Source organism: Jaculus jaculus, chromosome 5, assembly GCF_020740685.1.
Source record: "Jaculus jaculus isolate mJacJac1 chromosome 5, mJacJac1.mat.Y.cur, whole genome shotgun sequence".
Classification (NCBI taxonomy): domain Eukaryota; kingdom Metazoa; phylum Chordata; class Mammalia; order Rodentia; family Dipodidae; genus Jaculus; species Jaculus jaculus.
The window spans coordinates 28001497-28025561 of NC_059106.1; the positions used below are offsets into that span (position 1 = coordinate 28001497).

General features: G+C 38.7%; 1 protein-coding gene across 2 annotated transcripts in view; it reads left to right on the top strand.

Annotated features, from left to right (window-relative positions):
• Positions 1 to 24065, top strand: part of Cntnap5 (contactin associated protein family member 5) — a 768721-nt gene that overhangs the window by 735294 nt on the left and 9362 nt on the right. For both annotated transcript variants that reach the window (XM_045150560.1, XM_045150562.1), the window contains one exon: positions 22033 to 22251. In XM_045150560.1, coding sequence (XP_045006495.1) covers positions 22033 to 22251 — 219 coding nt within the window. The remainder of the gene's footprint in view (positions 1 to 22032; positions 22252 to 24065) is intronic.

Genomic DNA, 24065 nt, shown 5'->3' on the forward strand with positions numbered 1-24065 from the left:
GCATAGCTTTATACTTAGGCAAGATGTGTGTGATAGTAACAGGAAGTCAACAGCTGTAGGATTAAATACTACCCATAATCATATCCTATAGAAAGAAAGCATCTTCTTTTGTAAAAGTTCAGGATAAAGCCTGGAGTGATGCTCCCACAGTCACTTTGCCAAATGAAAATCCCAAGTGACTAAGGTGTCCAGGGATTTGGCACATGTTGGCCATATATAAACTAGGTACCAACTGTGATTGTGGGGAGGGAGGAGGCAGGGTCTTCTCCATATTAACCACGTGTGTAGGAAACAGGGAATGATCATTCGTAAAAATTAAGTTCAGATGGTCTTGACAGAAGTATGGGCTAGGAAAGACATGGACTGTGGAAGAGAGACTAAGTCCGCTCCTTTCCTCAACTAGACTGTGTCCACTGTCTTCTACCAGGATAAGGGGAGTGCCATTGCAGAATTAGCTAGGAACAATGCATAATATTGGGAATGAATTGGGCTGGATACATCAACAGTTGAACAGAAGAAATAATATTTGGAAAATATATTCTTTTTTAAAATTTTTTCTCAATTTTTATTAACATTTTCCATGATTATAAAAAATATCCCATGGTAATACCCTCCCTCCCTCCCCCCACTTTCCCCTTTGAACTTCCATTCTCCATCATATCCCCTCCCCATCTCAATCAGTCTCTCTTGTATTTTGATGTCATGATCTTTTCCTCCTGTTATGATGGTCTTTTGTAGGTAGTGTCAGGCACTATGAGGTCATGGATATTCAGGCCATTTTATGTCTGGAGGGAGCACGTTGTAAGGAGTCCTACCCTTTCTTTGGCTCTTACATTCTTTCCCCCACCTCTTCCGCATTAGACGCTGAGCCTTGGAAGGTGTGATCAAGATGTTACTCAGTACTCCAGTCACTTCTTTCCAGCACTATGATACCTTCTGAATCATCCCAAGGTCACTGCCATTTGAAAAGAGAAGATTCTCTACCCAAAGTGAGAGTATCATTAATATAAGGGTATAAATATTAAGAGAAGTGCTTACTGGGCAGTTTGATAAGCATAATATATACATTTTTCCAGACATCAGCAGATGTTACGCCCCTAGGGCTCATGACTATCCCTGTTTTAAGTTTTCAGTATCAGGGATGTGTTTACCTCCATGGAGTGGGCTTCTGGTCCAATTGGAGGTCAGTTGGTTTCCACCATGATAGACACGCCACTATTGCACCTGTTGGCTCATTTGGCCTGGCTGGCCATTTATAAGGATTGCAGTGTCCACTCTTGAGTATCTTCACTGGTGCTATCGCTTTCTCCCATTGAACTACATGTAGAATAGCTTCTTCCAGCTTTTTGTCAGCTGGTCTACATGGAGGAGGTTATCAGTTCAGTTCCAGCAGTATTTCACAGTGGCCTTGCAGCCCAAGTATGTGGAGTCTTCAGCAATAGGGTCTTACCATCTATTCCTGGTGGGAAACCGAGGGCCTCCGCAATGGCCTATAATGTTTTGGGGGCATCAGGGACCTCCCTGGCCAAAAACTCACTGGAGGCATCCCATCCCTAGCACTGAAGATGTTTTTTTTTTGAAATTTTTTGTTTATTTTTATTTATTTGAGAGTGACAGAGAGAGGAAGAGGCAGATAGAAAGAGAGAGAGAGAATGGGCATGCCAGGGCTTCCAGCCACTGCAAACAAACTCCAGACGTGTGAGCCCCCTTGTACATCTGGCTAACTTGGGTCCTGAGGAGTTGAGCCTCAAACCAGGGTCCTTAGGCTTCACAGGCAAGTGCTTAACCGCTAAGCCATCTCTCCAGCCCCTGAACATTTTCTAACAACAATCGATCTATGGCTCCTGAGTGCTCCATTGTCCGAAACCTGAGGATTCTGTATGATTTATTTGCATCATCTTAGACATTTATTAGTCCTCCCTCCACCTTTCCTTTACTCAATCTCTTCCCCTGACCACACTTTGGGCCTTTTCACCCTTGTTAATATATTCTTCTACTTACATATATATATAATACCAACCTATTAAGTACCCTCCTCCCTTCCTTTCTCTTCCCTTTATAGCTCCTTTTAACTTACTGGCCTCTGCTACTGAGTTTTTTCCTTCTCACACAGAAGCCCAATCCATCCAAATGGGCTTTTGATTCTTTCTGTACCCCAGGCTGACCTGCAATTCACTGTACCCCAGTCTATACTTGAACTTACAATAACACTCCTACTTCAGCCTCCTGAGTGCTGAGATTAAAGATGTGAGCCACCATGCCCAGCTGAGATGCATTCTTAAAGAAATGCATGTTATCTTTTTTTTCCAGTAAATTGTAGCTTCCCATGAAACTCCAATAAAAATATTTCATTCTAAATGTATAGGTTTTCTAATAGTATTTCAATTTGTTGATCCTACCCACTTCTTTACAGAATATAAAAAAAATCACAAATCACAGATCATTCTTGAATTAAATAATAATGCTGTGTAATTGTGCTATTTTATATCCACATAATTTTCAAGGTCTTGTTTCTCTGAGTCATAAAATATATTCATTTATCTAACCTAAACTTCTGTATCATGAAGTAGATGACATATTGTAAATGGTCATGAAATATAAAATTTCAGTAACAACTGATTTTCCTGAATACACACATCTTATTTTCAAATGTATAGATAACTAAGGATGAATTGAACTGGGTTGTATGGGATTTTTGTTATTATTTCTTTTTAAAGTAATGAGCTACATTCTTTCCCCATGGAGATACTCAATAGATAATTTAGTTTCTCCTCATGCAACAGAAATGTGTGTTATCTTCTCTTTTAAGATGCAATTTTATTTCTGTATCATAAATGAATCCTCCTATGATGGGAGCCCTAGCCTCCTACATAATCTACTGGTCTGAAAAGGCTTTTTTTCTTACAACAAAAGCAATCTTTGAACAGCATCCCTTTGAGTTATAATTTGATATCATCGCTTGTTTTCTGTGTGTACTGCTAGGTATAAAATGAATGAAATGAAAGTATTTATGGGAAGTTGTTTTCAAATACAGACTTGGAGGAACAACTACCATTTCCAAGTGGGTGGGCTTGTAAGGAGTTACCAGTCTTCTCCACTTTGCCTGGCTCTGTCAGTACAAGGTGTTTAGTGTGGCTGACCAGAAAGCATGTAACATGCCTATTATTGATAAAAATTTTAAATCATTTATCTTCCAACAGAAAGTATTGAGCATCATTATAGACCACATGATGATAGTCCATATAGGCAACAGGGGACGAAGCAATCATTAGGGATGAAGCTGGATCAGACATAAGTTCCATTTCTGCTAAGACAGGTGGAATCTTCTGGTTCTGTCTTGAGGCTCCTGTCCCTAACTGAAGCTGCCAATAAGAAGCAAGTGTTCTCCTCTGTCTGCTACAGTAGCATAATACTTATGAAATGATATGTGTGTACACTATGCACCTGGGTGTGCAGGAGAAACTGAAGCACCTTCACATTACATGTTAAGTGCATGCCATGTAACTAGCCGTCTGTTCTTTGATGACGTTCTCCAGGCTCCAATATGTAACATTATTTACTTAGTTTGTGTGTCTGTGTGTATGCTGGTTCCTGTCTATCTGCGCACATGTATGTACAAGTGTGCATGCATGTTGGAGCCAAAGAACAAACTCATGTGTCTTTTGTACAGGTACCTCCTACCTTTGCTAAGAGAAGTTCTCCCATTGGCTTAGAGCTTGCCAAGTAAAATATACTGGCTGGCCAGCAAGCTTTCAGGGACCTTGTTTCTCTGCAAACCTGGTTCTGGAATTATAGACATGCACCAACAAGGCTGAGGAGTTCTTCCCTGCCCCCACCCCTGGGTTCTGGGAATCAAGCTCTGTTCCTTATCCTTAAGTACTTTACAGCCTAAGCTGTCAACCCAGCTTTATAGCTCATTTTGAACTCTAGCAGCTATCTGAGTTAAACTGACCAGTTTTAAAAATTGATTATTGTCCAAAAAAGATTATCTCTTGCTAAATGCTAAGTAGATGTGATGGTTAAATGTTATGTGTGAACTTGAATAGACCATGGGTGCTCCGACACTTAGACATATACTGAGTGTGTCTCTGAGTGTTTGTGGATGACAGCATTTGAACTTGATCACTGAGTGAAGTGGATTTCTCTCCTAATATAGACAGCCCTCAGCTAGTCAGTCAATCCAGGATCTAAATACAACTGTGAGGCCTGAAGAGATCCCAAGTCTTTAGCCTCAAGCATGGTTATTCCCACATAAAGCCTGCATTTGCATCTCCAAACTCAATGGGAGTAAGGTGAGGAACAGGAAAATCTGGAATATCCAGCTTTCAAGAAGCCAGCCTTGCTGTCTCATTTGAAACATAAGATTTAAGGATGGTGTTACATAGAAAGGTAAAGGAATTCTTAAATACAGTAGTTTTCTTCTCTTTTCCTGGAGGACTTTTTCTTAACCTGTAGTTTTATGTTTCTGATTATAGAATGGAGTGTTTTTGTAAGCGTTCACTGCAATGCTCCTTTATGATGTGGCAGATCTTCACTAAGCTTAGTAAAAGTTGGGTTCACATCTGTTTCTTTTAATAGCAGTAATTGCTGTGAATAAAAAAATGATAGTATGCATTTTTGTTTTGCTTGACCATTATTTTATGTAAGGCTTTTCCTCTTGCTCACTGTTTTCTTCTGAAATTTGAGTGTTTTCAACCAAGACAACATTATTTTCACTTTTATCTCTGCTGTTTCTCAGACGCTGGGAGTAAGTAGTTTAAAGACAGTCCTGAATCATTATTGTTATCAGGATCGCTGGGTTTTGCTCAGGTGTTGGTTAATGCTCTGCAGCTGTTTTCTCAGCTTTACTCTCAGATACATAATTCCATGGGCATGTAAAAACAATATGCACAGAGAGTATCCTAGTAACTATTTGATACAGGAACTTTGGGTTCCTTGTGCACCAGTGCCAATAATATGGGGTGTTGTTATGCCCAGTTCTCAGCATCCCCAGTGACCACCAAGGAGAACCAAACATGCATGCAAAGGCAAAGAGCTTTATGTTAGACTTAAGCTGGGACTCTTAACTTTACCAGCACAGTGGATCCTTGCAAGAGCAGTGAGTAGCAGGAGGGTAGAGTTTTTATAGAGATTTGAGCAAAAAAGAAGAGGGTTTTCAGCTTGGCAGTTACATTATTGGTTGGTTTGAACAGTAACTGTACTTGTTATCTTTTGATTGGTCTTAAAATATTGGCAGGCAAAGTTAGTGGGCAGAGGCTAGGGGAATTCCAGGCAGATTAGGTAACCTTCATTGTGATTGGCTAAACAAGCAACAGTAACATTTCTATGCTTTTGATTGGCTGGAGCAGAGAAGCAGAAGGATCAAGTCTTGGGCAAGTCTCAGGCATGTCCTGGAGACTGTAGGGGCTGACTCAGGCCCTTGGGCAGATATCTTTCCTGACCATATGTCAGAGCAGTTGCCCTATGCTTAAGTAGGAACTTGAAACTTAGGCCTAGCCAGGGCAGCACCTTACTGAAGTCTGTCATGGTATTGTTATGCCCAGTTCTCAGTACCCCCAGTGACCACCAAGGAGAACCAAACACATATGCAAGGGCAAGGAGCTTTAATTTGGGCTTAAGCTCCGTCTCCTGACTTCTCCAACGCAATGAGTCCGTATAAGAGCCCCGAGTAGTGGGAGGGTAGGGTTTTTATAGGGATTTGAACATAGAAGAAGGGGATGGGTACATGATTGGTTGATTTAAACAGTATACTCTTCAGGTTGGCTTAGGATTTTGGTGGGCAAAGTTGGTGGGATGTAGATAGAGGAATTGAGCTCATCCATGACTACAGGAATGTCTTATGACTTCAGGAATGTATGGAATAATGTATGGTATAACCGGTTTAACTGTTAAGCCTACCCTTACGACATGGTCAGCAGGCTGGAGCTAGGGGAATTGAACTTTATCACTTCAGGAATGTATGGCATAATCAGTTTCCAGTAATTGTTTAAGCCCATCCAGTAACTGTTAAGCCCATCCTTACTGGAAAATAAAAAATTAGATCTTGCCAGGAAACAGAAACTTAGGCATACTGAGGACTCTGAAGCCTGTCATGGCATCCATCTGGTTCCTGAGTCCTTCAGGTGTCACTCTGGTTCTGGGGTCCTTCATTCTCAGAGCCTTATACTATGAATTCAATGAATGAAATCCACAGACCAGAGGAAGCGGTTCGGAAAGATTTTATTATAGCATAAAGTTTAGGAGGACAAAGGGAAGGGTCTAAGACTATAACATAAGAAAAAAAAAAGTGTAATGGGAAATTGGAGTTCTGGGGTACTTCCTGGAACCTTAAGCCATGAGTTCATATCTCCAAACTAACCAAAGAACAATTATTTTTATAATACCATATTTTATTAAGATTTTATAAAGGATTTCTGAAAGGGGAAGGCTGAGAGGTTAGGGAAGAAAGTGGGGACAAAAGAAGTACACCATGTGAGCCCAGAAGCCCATGTGGGCCATGGGTATCTCAGGAGTCCATGTGACCAGATAGGGATCTGGGGAATAATAGGTGGAAAGAAAAGAGAAAGTTTAAGGAACTCCTGCCATGTGTGGAGCAGGAGGAGACAGAGAACCTGTCAGTGGGGAGGGGACTCTTGCACAGGCACAGCTGGAAGTACCCTAGTGATCACAGAGCAAGAGCCTGCCCTTCCCTTGCAAAGGTATTTTTAACCTTGGGGTTATAGACTGTCTTTTGGCCTAGGTGAACCAGAGGGCCAGCTATTTGGTTAGGTCTAGGGGCTGTCTCAGGGAGACTAGCTTAACTTGACCAACCACAATGTTTAAATCCTATGAAAGACCTCCCTCCCAGAAGGGGTTCTGGCTGTTTGTGGAAAAACAGTTCTGTGGAACTAGACAGGAACTAAGATAAAATGGTCCTGCCCGTTTTATCTTCAGGGGTCCAGTCATCTTAAGTGTATCCCCTCCACAAAAGCAAGGTGAAGCTCTTGCCCAGAGAGAAAAGAGGGAGTTTGAAAAGCCCTGTGAAAGAAGAGGGCAGAGCTCTTGCCTAAAGAGTCAGGATGGGGTTTGAGAAGCCCACCTCCATACTCAGATCTGGGTTTTTTATGGGGAGTGGCTATGTCAGAAAGACCAGGTGGGCAGGCTACTATGGACATAGACCCTATTCTATAACTTTGCCAGTAATCTTAGGCAAGGATCAGAGTTTCTTTCTTCTAGAAAGAGTGTAAACTTAATCTAGAGATCTTTCCTGGAGAGTAGAACATCCAAGTTTTTCAAGCTTAGTGATTTTTTTTTTTTTTTTTCAAGGTAGGGTCTCACTCTGGCCCAGACTAACCTGGAATTCACTATGGAGTCTTAGGATGGCCTTGAACTCACGGTGATCCTCCTACCTCTGACTCCCGAGTGCTGGGATTAAAGGTGTGCAACACCATGCCCAGCTATCTTAGTGATATTTCCTACTTATATTCAAGGAACAAAGAATACCATTTATTTTTGGGGTTCTGTTACCCTGACTGTTTCACTAACTTCTGTGTCCATCTTCTTCCCTCCCCTGCCACCACAGACATAAAAATGATGCAAATACCAAGTGCTTCTGTCAGATAGGGATGAAACCTGGTGCCTGTGTGACATAGCCATATCAGCCTCTGCATGCTGAGCCTATGGACCAGAGATCTCTTTCAGCATTTGTCCTTCCTTCCTTCCTTTTCTAGAGTCCACATTCTTCCTGTATTGAGCCTTCAGTGGATTTCATCTTGTCCTCATTTTATCTTTCTTATTGTCTCAATGCAGAGCAGTAGTTTCGCCTTTAATGGTGATAATGTATTTAGCAATTACAGCTAACTGGCTGCAATCTATGTGATTGAGATTTTAAATTTGCTTACAATTCTTTCTTTGTCAAACTTTATAATTCTCATATCTTCCTGCTCTATATTTTCCTCTCTTTTACTGTAGATCTAAATCACAACAAAAAAGTAAAACCATTCCTAAGAATCAATGCTTTCTTGACTTGAAATTTTCTCTTCCAAACACATTAGTCCACTACTTTTAAATTCAGCTTCATTCTGTTTCTCAGGAAATGGGTAGAGTGTGATCAGTTTCTTTTCCAGAATATCACAGGAACTATATATCCAGTACAATTTAGGATAAAGTGCTGTTCCTTTTCTGGAAACTCATGAGTCAAGATCCCACAGTCCACATTTCTGTCAGCCTCCAGGTATTTCTAATTCCTACCATAATTGATGCTAGATTTTGGGTCCAGGAAAGGATTCAATTCCATAAAGACACCAAAGTTCTCAAGCCTATGGATGCCAATTTTTGAGTTTTTTATTCAAGTAAACCAAAAAATTGAAAATAGAGACAAGATTAGTTGCTGGACTCAAGTGCCTAACTCAGGAAGGGCCAGTCCAATCAGGTGTGTTAATTCTGGTTGAAAAAACCTAAAGATGAAGGAAAGGCTGCCTTTTTTTTTTTTTTCCTTGCAGCCATCTTGAATGAGACTGGGCTATTTGTGGGTTCTTGCCCTACCAGGGCAGGTAAGGTAGCATATCACTGGACTGTTGTCCCTGGCTGTCTGCCTATAAAAATGCTCCAGTTCACCTTCAAAATAGGCCATTAAGTTCTGCTTACAATGCTGTAAGGTTTTTGTAGTCCAAAGTTCCAAACTCTTACAAACTCCCACAAACCAGTTCCCAAAGTCTAGGAACCACATGGTCAAGTTTATCATAGCAACAACTACACTCTGGGTACCAATTTTCTATATCAGTTATTGGTTTTATTGCTAGGACAAAAATAACCAAGAAGCAGCAGCTTAAGGAATGCTAGGGCTTGTTTCCAGTTTACAAGATTGATAGGAAGTCCATTAGGACAGAAAAAACAAAAAACAAAACAAAACAAAAAAAACATGGCAGGAGCAGGAAGCAGCCAGCTTCACATTGTCACATCAGGAAGGGGAAAGTAGAGAGCAATGAATGTTGTTTGCTCTGTTAGCTTTCTCCTTTTTAACCTTTTTATATAGTTCACTTACCCAGTATGTGCTGCCATTTAGGGTGTGTGGTGGTTTGATTCAGGTGTTCCCTATAAACTTCAGTGCTAGGTTCCCCAGCTGATGGCAATTGGAAATTAACATTTCCTGGTGGCAGTGTAATGTTGGGGGCAGAATTATGGGTGTTCTAGCCTGTTTCCCCATGCCAGTGTTCGACACACGCTCCTGTTGCTATGGTTCACCTTATGTTGGCCAGGGGGTGATGTCCACCTTCGGCTCATGCCATCATTTTCCCTGCCATAATGGACCTTCCCCTTTGAGACTGTAAGCCAAAATAAACCTCTTTTTCCTACAATCTGCCCTTGGTTGGGTGATTTGTACCAACAGTGCAGACCAGACTACAACTAGTCATATCTAGAATATCCCTCATAGACATGAACAGAAATTGTTTTTTCCCACATAGTGATTCTAAATCATGCCATATTGACAAACCAAAAGTTATCTATTACATTGTTAGGTATATAAGAGTCTGAAGCTACAGTCTCATTCCTTGATTAATTTCTAGTAAATAGCACTAGATTTTAAATTCCTGATTGTAGCAGACAGCTTCAGGTTTGCTGAGATGAACTTCCAGACCAGGCTCAGCTACGGAGGAAGGGATTTATTGAAGCTTATAGATACAGGGGAAGTTCCATAATGGCAGAAGAAGCTTGCCTGCCTTCACAGGTCCAAGCAGGAAGAGAGAGAAGCACAAACCAAAAAGCCACACAGCATAGCACACTTCAGGATCTCCAGCTGGGCACACTTTGCATATCATTAGATTGGAATCTTAGACCCCTGACCACACCAGAGGACTGGACCCTATGATCCACCCAATGACACAACCTCCAGCCAGTTGGCTGCAGATCCAATCTACAAGCTAATAAAACACTGAATATATTGGTAGACATATATTCAAACTACCACACTGATGTATAAATTGACATGTGATTTCTGAAAGTTGGAGAAATATCTTGACAAAAATAGTTGAAGGGGGCTGGAAGGATGGCTTAGCTGTTAAGGCGCTTGCCTGCAAAGCCAAATGACCAGGCTCAGTTCCCCAGGACCCACGTTAGCCAGATGCACAAAGTGGTGCATGGGTCTGGAGTTTGTTTGCAGTGGCTGGAGGCCCTGGAACACCCATTCTCTCCCTCCCTCCCTCTCTCCCTCCCTCTCTCTCTCTCTCTCCCCCTCCCTCTTTCTCTGTCAATTAAGTAAATAAGTAAAAATAAAATATTTAAAAAATATATTTGAAGGGCTTGAGAGATGGCCTAGTGGTTAAGGCACTTGCCAACAAAGCCAGAGAACCTAGGTTCAATTCCCCAGGACCCATGTAAGACAGATGCATCTGCACCCCCCCATCTCTCTCTCTCTGTCAAATAAAAGTAAATAAAAATAAATTTGAAAAAATATTTGAAAACTGCTATCTAAGTAAATGACCATGGCCTATTTCCAAAGTCAGTGATTGGTAAGGCATAAATGTGACACAAACTATATAACTAAATAAAGTCTGTAGTAGGGCTGAGCTTAAGCTCTAAGTAGTTGTTTTCCATTTTTAATGGGAAGATAGGATGAGCCAGGCACTGTGACACACACTTTTAATCTCAGCACTTGGGAGGTAGAGGTAGGAGAATTGCCATGAGTTCAAGGCCATCCTAAGACTGCATAGTGAATTCTAGGTCAGCCTGGCCTAGAGAAAGACCCTACCTTCAAAGAGAGAGAGAGAGAGAGAGAGAGAGAGAGAGAGAGGATGATATAGACAGTCTTTTCTGTATCAGGATATGAGCCTAGGGCTCCATGATCGACTCAATACAACCTGAGACAAGAATGAGATCACCACAGAGGTGTAAACTTACTATCTTGTTTCCCAGATGCCTATATTCCTCTACATACCTTGATACATGAGAAAAATTAATTACCATGTTATTTAGTTGTAAAAAAATGGATTTTATTGCTACCTACACAAAGAATTATAACAGAGAAGGCTTATACAACTTTGTAAATAAAAAAGAAATAGGAATAGGATCTGATAACTGAAAGTGCCTAGCATGATTTTGTCTTTTATATTGTTTTTAGCTCAGACGAGTATATTTCTGTTGATTATTGAGTACTCTGCTAAAAGGTACCTATTGGGACTGGAAGTGCCCTAGTTTTTCTCATTCCCTTCAACAAAGTAAAGAACCTTAAATATCAACCAGTTCATGATACACACTCAGTTCTGACCCCATGTCAAGTAAATAATGAACAAAATGGGTGGAATAATTACTTTTATTTCTTTCAATTCCACAGGAATGGATTCTCCACCAAGCTTCAAATCCATTGTTAAGCCCAACATGTATTTTCTATATGAAAATAAACATAATACAGAATGGCATGTGAGAGAATAATATTTAGAATTTTTAAATCTAGGCACATTATCAGTGTCACACTAATTCAGCAGTCACTGTCTCATATACACAGTACCTATTGCCAAGTAAGCAATTAAACTGTGTTCAATTAGTTCATCAAGTGAATTGTTAAGATGAAATAATGAGTTTTCAAATGGTAGATTTTGTTGTTGTTGCTGCTGTTCTTTCAAGGTAGGGTCTCATTCTAGCCAAGGCTGACCTGGAATTCACTACATAGTATCAGGGTGGCCTCAAACTCATGGCAATCCTTGTACCTTTGCCTCCCCAGTGCTGGGATTAAAGATGTGTGCCACCTTGCCTGGCTTCAAATGGTAGATTCTTTTTTATTTGCTAAATTGACTTGATTGTTTCATTTTTCTCTTTGTCTTATATCAAATATCTATCATGTACCTAACTCTATTATTTTTCTATTTAATCTACTGTATAAAAACGTTTTTAAAGAGGAATTATTTGCTGGGCATGGTGGCACATGTCTTTAATCCCAGCACTCGAGAGGCTGAGGGAGGAGGACCACTGTGAATTCGAATTCAAGGCCAGCTTGAGACAGCACAGTGACTTCCAGGTCAGCCTAGGCTAGAGCAAGATCCTACCTCAAAAAAAAAAAAAAAAGAAAGAAAGAAAGAAAAGAAAAAGTGAAGAGTTATATAAGATCTACTATGTGCTAGACTTTATGAAATACTGGCTCTTTCAATCCATCATTCAAAATATTTAATACTATCTCTAACCAAGTTTATGACTTAAGGGAAGGTAGTTACTTATAAACCATATTTGCATTAATTTCTTTTTGAAAATTAAAGACTATAAGTATACAAAATATGAACCAGTTATCATATACATATATACATATAATTTATATGGTTTATAGAAATCAAATCTCTGGGCTGGAAAGTTGGCTTAGCAGTTAAGGTGGTTGTCTGCAAAGCCTAAAGACCCAGATTCGAATCCCTGGTACCCGTGTAAGCCAGATGTACAAGGTGGCACATGTGTCTGGAGTTCATTTGCACTGGCAAGAGGCCCTAGCATGCCCATTCTCTCTCCTTCTCTCTCTATCTCAAATAAATAAAATATTTTAAAACTATAGAAAACTCAAATGAATTAAGTGCAGAGAAAGGGAGTGATACATTCTGTAGGAACGATTCCAGGGAATTCCTGAAGAACAGCTTTCAGCCTGACACAGGAAGTAGGTATCCTGGTACGCCATGCTAGGGTAGGCCTTCATGGACGCTATGGAAGAATTCATATGTTGATGCTTATTTTCAACCCCCCTGCATTTATTATTAACAAAATACATGCTGTTACATGTGGCAATCCAATTTACATGGCCACTCTGATTGCATACAAACTCTGTTTAGCTGTAGGACACAAAATGTTGTTCAGAATAACGAAGATAAATGTTACACATGCAGTTCTGGTAGAGTGGTCAGAAATATTGGTAAAATTCTCACAAGACCTTGGCCTGTCGTATCAAAGAAAGTTTTGGGTAACATTTATTAGGGAGAATGCAAAACATTAAGAAACCATTATTTTAAATGGTCAGAATGGAAAAGTTTGAGATAAATCTATGACTATATTTCTGATCGGGATGCATTGCTGTTGATAGTAACAAATATTCATTTTTCTCCATTAATTCTCTAAATGTTAAGGTCATACTTCCTGTACATACAAACATTGTGCTTCAGCTGATGGAGATGGATTAAAATAGCCTGACTTTCCTAAAAGTGAAAGGAAGGCAGACATTTTCATAAAGTATAATCAGTGTTTTAGCAATGAACAAAATGCCTTGGGCCAGGTTTGGTGACACACGCCTTTAATCCTAGCACTCACACTCAGGAGGCAGGGATAGGAGGATCGCCAGGAGTCCAGGCTGAGATGACATAGTAAATTCTATGTTTTCAAAACAAACAAACAAACAAAAAGGCTTGGAAATACGGAAAACCTTAAGTCTATATGGTTCTTATCCAACTCTCCAAAATCATCTTTTGTCATCTGTCACACAGAGCAATCTTGATCATTCTTTGTTTTACAAGTAATCTGTTTCTTCCCTCTATGTGTTGACAAGGATGTGCATCATTCCTGGCCATCCTTAGCAACATTTTAATCAGCAACTAAGAATTAGCTCACACATATTCATTCCAAGAAATCTTTCCTAAGGCAGCATTTTAGAAATTGAGTGTCATAAGTAATCTGTTTCATAATTAAAATTTGTAGGTGCCCTCACAACAGATCCACTATTGAGTCTGATCCTGAAATGCTTATTTTACATTTCACTAGAAGTTTACGCACATTCTCCTTATCATCTCTTGTCCTAAATTGTTCCAGAGTTTCCTTCTCTCTCACATCTCTGATCATCTTGCACTACTATAAGACATATCACCTGAAATCGATTGTCTGTTAAACATCCTCCAAGATGATTGAATGTTCACAGAGATGGAGAAGTCTGTTTGCTAACCACTGAAAGACCATCTTTCAATATATAACTGTATTTCCAGTAAGTAGTCAAAAAATAGAGGCATGCTACCTAGGGAGTAAGGTCTTCCAGGCAGAGAGAACGACCTTGGTGTTTGCGGCAGTGAGAGGTTAACTTGCCATGGTGCACAGGTGGGCCTGCAGGGCCAGGTAAGCTACTGTGTACTGTAAATCAGGCTAAAGGTAAGTATTTCCTTTTAGCTTACGAATTATAAATACCTAAGAGAGATGTTAAGTATGGTATTACAGAAAGAAAACAAAAGTGGAGGGAGGCTCTTTTGTTTAACTATATTTCTGGCATGTTATTTAATAATTAAAAAAAGTCCCAAAAAATATGCCTGCATGAAGTTTCCTGAGATTTTTCTCATTTTTTCTCCCCCGCCCCACAACATGTAACAATTTATTTCTTTTTAATTTTTTTTTTTTTAATTTGAGAGTGACAAACACAGAGAGAAAGACAGATAGAGGGAGAGAGAGAGAGAGTGGGCGCGCCAGGGCTTCCAGCCTCTGCAAACAAACTCCAGACGCGTGCGCCCCCTTGTGCATCTGGCTAACGTGGGACCTGGGGAACCGAGCCTCAAACCGGGGTCCTTAAGCTTCACAGGCAAGCACTTAACTGCTAAGCCATCTCCCCAGCCCCATGTAACAATTTATAACTGTGGCAAGTTTGGGTTAAAATTGGTTCAAGCCTTCTTCTTTCGTTGGAATTTCAAATACTTTCATGAAAGTTTTATTTACAAACTCATACCCAAAGTCACGAACTAAAATGCCAAAAAATATAAGTCTATAATAATTAGACAACAAACATTCAAAGTTTGAGTGATAGCTATGTCTATTCTGCTGTGACTTCATATAAAATGGACTCTTCATAGCACGCACATAAACATTTCCATCTTCACTTTGTGACTTGCCCATGGGCACATCACGATGATTTGAAATAGGAAAAGGAGTTTGGAAGTGATGAACACTAGAAGTAAAGGATATTAGTATGTCTAAAACTATTATTATTTAGAGGCACATTTATTATTTGGAGGTGTTCATGAAACACAAAATTTCAGTTAGACAGGAGGAATAATTTCAAGTGGTATATTGTACACTCTGGCATGCCTATGATCTCAGCATATGGGAGGCTGTGGCAGGAGGATCACATGTTCTTGACCAATCTGGCCAGCATAGTGACACCCTATATCAAGCAAACCAACCAACCAACAAACAACAAGAAAGCAAACACGCGATGCTTATTGGGCATGTAAGGCATCTTGGATAGATTCAGGTTAGGTGCTGTAGATGAGTGAGACTATGTGGCATTTTTTTTTTTTTTTCTGTAATTGGGTAAGTTCACTGAGAATGATCTGTTCCAGGTTCAACCATTTTTCCTCAACTTTCATTGTATCATTTTTTCTTAGTGCTGTATAGAATTCCATTGTGCAGACATACCACATCTTAGTTATCCATTCTTCTAGTGATGGACATCTGGGTTGATTCTAGCTCTTAGCTATTATGAACTGAGCTGCTACAAACATGGTTGAGCAAATATCTCTTGCCAGTGGTTTAAAGGTTTTAGGGTAGATGTCCAGTAAGGGAATAACTGGGTCTGTTGGTATCTCTATATTCAGCTTTTTCAGCAGTATGCATATTGCTTTCCACAGTGGTTGTACCATCTTACATTCCCACCAACAGTGGATGAATGTTCCTACTTCTCCTCATCCTTGCCAGCATTTATTTTCATTTGATTTTTTGATGTTTGCTATCCTTATTGGGGTAAGGTGGAATCTCATAGTTGTTTTAATTTGCATTTCTCTGATGATTAGGGATGATGAACATTTTCTTAAGTGTGTATTTGCCATTGGTATTTCTCCCTCTGTGAACTGCCTGTTGAGCTCTTTGCCCCATTTTGTGAGTGGGGTGTTTGACTTTTTACTGTTTAGATTTTTTTCAGTTCTTTATAGATTCTAGAGATTAGACCTCTGTCAGTTGGATAACCAGCAAATATTTTCTCCCATTCTGTGGTAATCATTTGGCTTTGCTTATTGTATGCTTGTCTGTAAAGAAACTTCAGCTTCATGTGATCCCATTGGTTGAGTGACTGTTTAAGATAGTGAGCTACTGGGGTTTTGTTCAGGAAGTCTTTTTCCATTCCTATATCATGGAAAGTACTTCCTATATTTTCTTCCAGGAGTAGTCAAGTTTCTGGTCTTATATTGAGGTCTTTGATCCATTTGGACTTGAGTGTAGTGCATGGTGAAATGTGTGGATCAAGTTTCAGTTTCCTGAATGTGGTTATCTAGTTTGTCCAGCACCATTTGTTGAAGACGCTTTCTTTTTTCCAGCCTATATTGTTTGGGCCTTTGTAGAATACCAAATAGCTATAGTTTCTTGACCCAAAGCCTGGGTCCTCAATTCTATTGCATTGGTTGATACTCCTGTTTTTATGCCAGTACCATGCTGTTTTTATTAGTATGGCTTTGTAATATAGCTTTAGGTCAAGTATGGTGATACCTCCAGAGGTATTTCTTTTTCTGAGGATATGTTTGGATATTCGAGGCCTTCTGCCTTTCCATATGAAATTTGAGATCATTTTTTTTCTATCTTTGTGAAGAACACTGTAGGGATTTTAGTTGGAATTGCATTAAATCTGTATATTGCCTTTGATAGGATTGCCATCTTCACAATGTTAATTCTGCCTATTCAGGAGCATGGGAAGTTTTTTCATTTTCTCAAGTCCTCCTCAATTTCTATTTTGAGTGGTTTTATGTTTTCGCTGTATAGATCTTTCACTTCCTTGGTTAACGTTATTCCAAGGTATTTTATTATTTTTTGTTGCTATTGAAAATGGGACCCATGTCCCTTATTTCTTTCTGTGTATCTTTGCCATTTGCATATAGAAAGGCTACTGATATTTGTGCATTGATTTTGTATCCTGCTACTTTGCTATAGGAGTTAATCACCTTCAGGAGTTTTGGGATGGAGTCTCTTGGGTCTCTTACATATACAATCTTGTCATCAGCAAATAGAGCTAACTTAACTTCTTCCTTTCCAAATTGTATCCCTTTTATTTCCTTCTCCTGTCTTATTGCTTGAGCTAGGACTTCCAGCACTATATTGAAAAGCAGAGGTAAGAGTGGACATCCCTGTCTTGTTCTTGATCTTAATGAGAATTCTTCCAGTCTCTCTCCATTAAATATTATTTGGGCCTTAGGAGCTTTGTATATGTTGTACACTTGAAAAGACTGAAAGAATAGATCATAAGTGTTCTTATCACACACAGGGAAGTGTTGGCTATGTGAGCTAACCCACAGTTTAAACAGCTCAAAATGACCACCCCACAATATGGGCTTGTATCATGTTTAGCAACATAAATAGGTACAAAAGTAAGCAGAAAAAAAAAAAAAAAAAAAAAAGGTCACTTAGGGGCATTGAGCTAAGAATTATACTGCATTGTTATTTATATTTCTTCTGGTATTCACATGACAGTACAGTGAACACCATTTCGCAGGGGGCGAAACCAAAGCTCAGTTATAGGGACCTAGTCCACTGTACAGGAAGTGTGGTTTAAAAATTCAGGTTCATCTAACTTACTGCCTACATTTTGCCAGCATGCCTGATGCATCCACACCCATGTTTGAGGCTGTGGGGTGATCTCTAAAGAAAAAATGAGACACTGTATTTGTTAGTATTTATATATGCTAACTGGGTGTATGCTAACTCCCCTTCAAATAAGAAACTTGCAAACATTTTTCCTTTGAAGATAACTGTGGTATTTTGAATGAAAACTGCCCCCCCCTCCGGCCTCATGGATTTATGACTAAGCCTCATACTTAATACCTCATTCATTGGTGGTCTTGCTGGACAAGGTGCATTGCTTCATGGTTGGGAGTCTTGAAGTGTTACAAGCAGCCCTGCGGGCTGCACTTAGTTTGCTATTTCCCTTCTATTACAAAGATGTGATGGTGGCTTTGCTCACTGTGACAGAAACCTCCCCTTAAAACTTTAAGCTGAAATAAATTCTTTCCTTCCATAGCTGCTCTGGTGGGGATTTTCTCCCAGCAATGAGGACGCAATTGCTACAGTGCCTAAGAGGGTTTCCAAAGTAGTACTGTTAGAAATGTGGGAGTCCCACTCATTGTCAAACAAAGACACTCAAGAGAGCAGGATATCTTTACAAGGAAAATTATATACTTTTGAAAAAAAAGAGTGCTGCATCTCTAAAGTGAGGTACTAAGCCCACAGTGTGGACAGAACTCTTCTTCCTACTGCACAAAGGAAATTGACCCTTGCCTCATTGGCCAAGGCTTGTGTTTACTATCTATGTCATGATTGGGTATAAAGATATAACAAAGGAAGGCTGACATGGGATGGAGAGGAAAAATTGAGGAAGTTTTTGTCTGTTAATCTTGAGTAATTGTGGAACTTTCTAATCATGAGGGGGGTGTGAGGAGGGGACAGTGCCGGAGCCTAAAATGGAGTCATTTCAGTTTGATAGAAAAGACCCATCTTTCTCTCAGTATCTTGTGAAGATAGTCATACGCTTCTCCTTGCTTGCATGGGCCTTAAAAATATTAGCAGAAATTTTTGGGAAGAGTGAGAAATAGAGCACTGATATTTTTCAGGAGAGAGAGCTTTGGATTTCCATTCTCTAAACTAATGAGGAGACACATCCATCATGAAGCTGGCCTTTGATTTTCATTCTCTTGCTCAGCACATGAATTATTTCCTTCACATAGCCAGAGAATCTAATGCAATCATAACCTGAAGACTGAATTAAATAGAGTGGGTTATGCTTTTAACACAATGCAGAGCTCAGTGAATTCTGTGAGGCATTTGCCTAATATCTTATGTTTGGCTTAGAGTTTCCTGTCCTATTGTTTATACATAATTTATATAAAATTATTTCAGTCTATATAGATGCTAATGTTTTGAATTATTTTAAGGGTAGCATGGCTTAGAAAAGGAACGTGGCCTTTAAGGTCATGAAGACAGCCCAACATTCAACTGTGCCACATAATCTCAAGAATATATCTTTACTTTCTCTGAGTGTCAGTTTAATTTGCAAATATTGTAGTAAAATTAATACCTTGGAGGATGTTGAGGGGAATAGAAAGTATGCTTCAAAACAAATATTGTAGTGCTTCACAATGGCTACTTAGTAAGTAGTGAATTTTGAAATGTTGGAGCTTTTTATTTTTGAGAAAGTATTCTTCACTACATATTATTTTAAATTATTATAAAAAGTAAAAACCATTTAAAATTATTCTATTTTGTCTTTCTACTTATGTTGGGCCCCAATAAATCATTAGGTGGAGTCTCATACTGAAAATATTTTCTTATACTGGATACTCTTCTTTTTATTTCTTTTTTCAGAAATATCTCTATTTTTACATCCTTACTATTCATCTATGACAAACTCTCTGCCCAAGACATAAATAATTTTCCAACACATTCCATCTTTAAGGAAACAACGTCATTTTTTGGCATTTCGCCCAACTTTTCTATGTGTCTATTTTTGCACCTGAAGCTTTTATTATAACAGCCTCTGTATCTGTCCTCCAAGGTCTTTGACTCAAAGCAGATTCCTTCCAAGTGAACTCTGGGAATGAGAGCTGACACTTTTGACTCAGACTCTTAAGGCTTAACTCAATGACATGTCACTCTCCACTACTTTGCAATCTTACACCCCAAAATGTTATGCCAGTTTACAGGTCCTTTCTCTGATCATCTGTCTTATCATCTTAGCATTTCTAATACCTAATTCTGTCCTTTGGTAACTGCCAATCAGTTGCTATTATCGATTCTAGGTGATAATAGGCTTAACTGAGTTCTATCTATTATACATATTACATATACATGTCCAGTGTGCTTGAGCTAATTGATCTGGAAGAGTACTGTATAAGTAGGTGTGAGAATATTTTAAGTAACACAGTATTTTGTAGGTAATAAACCCCAATAATCATATGTAATAATTTTCTGAATAAGCACCATTATAGTAAGATATTTGTTTCAAAATTTATAAGATAAAAATTTCTTCTGGGCTGGAGAGATGGCTTAGCAGTTAAGCGCTTGCCTGTGAAGCCTAAGGACCCCGGTTCAAGGCTCGGTTCCCCAGGTCCCACGTTAGCTCTGTCTGTGTCTGTCACTCTCAAATAAATAAATAAAAAATTTAAAAAAATTCTTTCTTCATGTCAGTGCTCTTTTATACATGAGGAAGTATGATATAACAACAGTGGATTTTCACTTATCATTGCCTGAAAGTTCCACACCTGAGAAACGATCTCATATGTGGATTCTTAGTCAAAATATTAGCTCATCAATATCACCAAATGCTTATCTCCAAAACTGTGATCATGGAGATGGTGGGAACAAGAGGAATGAAACCTGAAAAAGGAATGAATATTTTATCAATTACATTTAGCATATACAGATTACTTCAGATTATTGGGATGAAACTAGTGTGATCAAAAGAATCCTAATATGGGAGAGGGAGGCAAAGAAGAAAACTAGTAGATTAAGTGGCTATGTGAAAAGGTATAGGGATATATGACTTTTCTTGAAGATAAGGGAGACTGGGACATGAAATGAAGCAAACTACTGGAGATGGGCATAGGATAGAAATGCATTATCCCCAGAGGCTCAGAAAAAAACAGTCCTGCTGACAGCCAGTGAGTGCAGTGCCAGATTCCTAACCTGAAGAAATGAAAGACAATAAATATTTATTTTACAAACATAATATAAGTTGTTTAAGTTTTGTTGTAATCTGTTATAGTGACCACAAAAAGTTATACAGTTGCAGTCTTTTTAATTTTAATATATTTTATTTTTATTTATTTCTTTGAGAGAGAGAAAAGAGAGAGAGAGAAAATGAGTATCCCAGAGCCTCCAGCCACTGCAAATAAATTCCAGACACATGTGCCACCTTGTGTATCTAGGTTACATGGGTCTTGGGAAAATGAATCTTAGCACTTTGGCTTTGTAGGCAAGTGCCTTAACTGTTACGTTATCTTTCCAGTCCAGTTACTATCCTTTCATGTATGGAAAGAGTAATGACATTTTTTTTTTTTAATGTGGGTGTTACAAGGAGAGAACTCTGAGGAAAACTATTAGACAAGGCATTATGAAAGACTATTAATTTCTTATTCTCCTTACAATTTTTAAATTCTGTCAACATCGTGTATGTTAGAGATCAGTGAAGACATCATTTGACCATTTATGAATTAAAATAAAATTATAATGTGATAATGTTTGCTGGGAGAGAGGAAAAATCCTGCCAGTCTTCCAGCAAAAAAACACACACACACAAAAAAACATTACCATAACCAGTTGAATCCTCCAGTTAAAAATGCAGCACATTATGCACTACAGTTTTATGTAATTGCAATATAACAATTTGTTCAAATGACCCCATTTAAGAGAAAGAAATGGGATATAGAGTAATGTTACTTGGATATCTGGAATAAAATGAAGCTTAGGATCTTGCTGTGAATTTCAAAAGACCCCATCTTCATCTTTTATAAAGGCTCAGAAAGACACTAGGGATTTGAATGCTGTCATAGATAAAAGCCATTCTCCCCAATTAGTACCCAAGCAGTACCTTGTAAAGAAGCAAGCAGGAGGAAATGCTGACTAGGTCAAAACTACCTTGAAACTGTGAACTTTGTACATATTAAGGAGAACTGATTTGATTTCTAATCCCATTGTCTACCTCTTCTTATTTATTCCTTGCTACATTTTGAGCCAAATGCTATTAAGAGCACAACTGTGTACTTGATTTTACCACCTGCACTGGCTTATAAATGACAACCAGCATAGTGATACGAATTTCTCGAATATCTGGAATGTGATGCATGTCTAATGCCCTTTTTACAATTCATAAAATATATGAATGTAGTTAGATACATTTTTATATCACAGCAGAGATGCCCCAACAGTTTTCTTTTTATGGAATATGAGATGTAACTCTTTGATACATTCAAGTTTTCATTCAATGAGGTTGTTGAGGTAAGGAAAGGAAGTAATAGTCAATGTTGGGTGAGTTTTCCCTCTTGTAAGAATAACAAGAAATTTTCTGTCATGAGAGCCAATACTCAATGAAAATGCATAGAATATTTTGAAAAGAAGTAAGACATGTTTATTTTTAAATTGCAGAGACTCTTGGGTTGGATTCTGAAATTGCTAAAGCAAACACCTTGGGTTTTGTTGGCTGCCTTTCTTCTGTCCAGTACAACCACATAGCACCACTGAAGGCGGCACTGCGCCACGCCGCCATCGCCCCTGTGACCGTCCGAGGGACCTTGACAGAATCCAGCTGCAGCTCCATGGTGGACTCCGATGTGAATGCAGTGACCACCGTGCATTCTTCATCAGGTACATCACAGAGGATGCCTCAGGTGGCTTCCGTTATCACCACTGCTCTCAGTGTCTTAAAGAGCTTCTGGGCTGAAAGGCTGACTAATATAACTCAGTTACTTGCTTTTTTATGTTTACGTATGGTTATAAATCATGACTGGCTTCTCACAGGTGATATACTTGTGCATTTAGTGTAATGCTTATTATCATGTCACAAGCATTACTACAAAGTGCACAGTTGCAAGCATCACATATTATACATGTCTACATATATGTGTGTCTGTGCATACTCACAGAGGCTTAAGTAGATACTGTTGTGAAGATTAAAATGTCTAGGGACATGGGGCATCAGGATGCTGACTGTCCTAACATCATTAAGCAGAAATGTATTCCAGATTTATTTCAGAACAATTACCAAATAAAATTTTTTATTCTCAAGATGGACGATATGAGTTTTTGTATGTATCATGTAATGATTTGATAAGCAAATTGATTGACGATTATATCAATTCCTTTACCTAGTAACCTTATATGTGTCTGTGGATGACATTTGATCAAAAACCTTACCCATCAAATTATTGAACTTATCCACTATAAAGTTTTTACCCTTAAATCAAGAAACACCAAGTTGTGAGCAGCCACCACTATACTCTGCACCTATGTGTTTTGCTTATTGAGATTCCAAATATAAGAAAAAGCACACATTTCTTTTCTTTCTTATGTCCAGCTTATGACACTTTATGATGCCCCCTAGTTTTATTTATGTTTAAGCAAATAGTTTGATGAATTTTCTGAGGCTAAATCATATTCCATTGTATGGATACACACACGTATATACTTGTGAAAATGTAATCACAATATCTTTATTCAATAAGCCAATGACAGACACTTAGATACGTTCTGAATCTTGGCTACCATGAATAATATTGTAATAAACACAGAAGTACAGACAGCTGCAGGCATTGCACTCCCTGACCACTCACCATATTGGAAAGGAATAATAATCAAAACTTCATAATACATTCATAAGTGCAGACATAGAGACAGACACACTATATTAGAGAACCCAGAAATAATCACAGGCATATATGGCTAGCTAGTCTTTGGTATGCATATAGGAGAAAGGATGGTCCAGTAAGAAATGATACTTGGAAACTAGGCATCCACATGCAAAATAATGGATCATTGTCTAGTGCCATATAAAATCAGTGTCATGTGGAGATTATCAATTTAATTAAAAGACCAAAAATTATAAGTCTATAAGGATAAAACACAGATGAAACACTCATCTTGGCAATGGTACTTGTATCTGATAATGACCAAAAGGCATTTAATAAAAGCAAAAATAAAGAATGAGAAGGACTGCATAAAACTGAAAGTGCTATTGCACAGCAAATGAAATGATCTGCAAAATGAAATGTATGGAATGACAAAATATTTACATGCAAGAAAGACTGGATAAGTCATGTGACTTTCTGAGATCTGGGCTATATAGATGGACTCTGCTTATCTCTTCACCATATTTGTGGTGTTTAGGACAGGAAGAATATCGGCCTGGCATGTATGAGTTAGATGACAGGGTAGTTGTGGAATTACTACTGTGGATATGAAAGGCATGCTTATGAATGAGTTATTTTCTGTTTCTAGAAATTGAGTAGCCCTGAGCAGTTCATTTGGAGAACTCTGCAGGGGCTCCAACTGCATCATAAAATGCAGGAAAAATACAATTATAAAGTTGCTGGATTAAATTTGAAGTACAATTACATCTCTACAAATTGATATCATATAGATCAAAAAGTAATCATAACTGTGTCTGGATTCAAGATATGCTT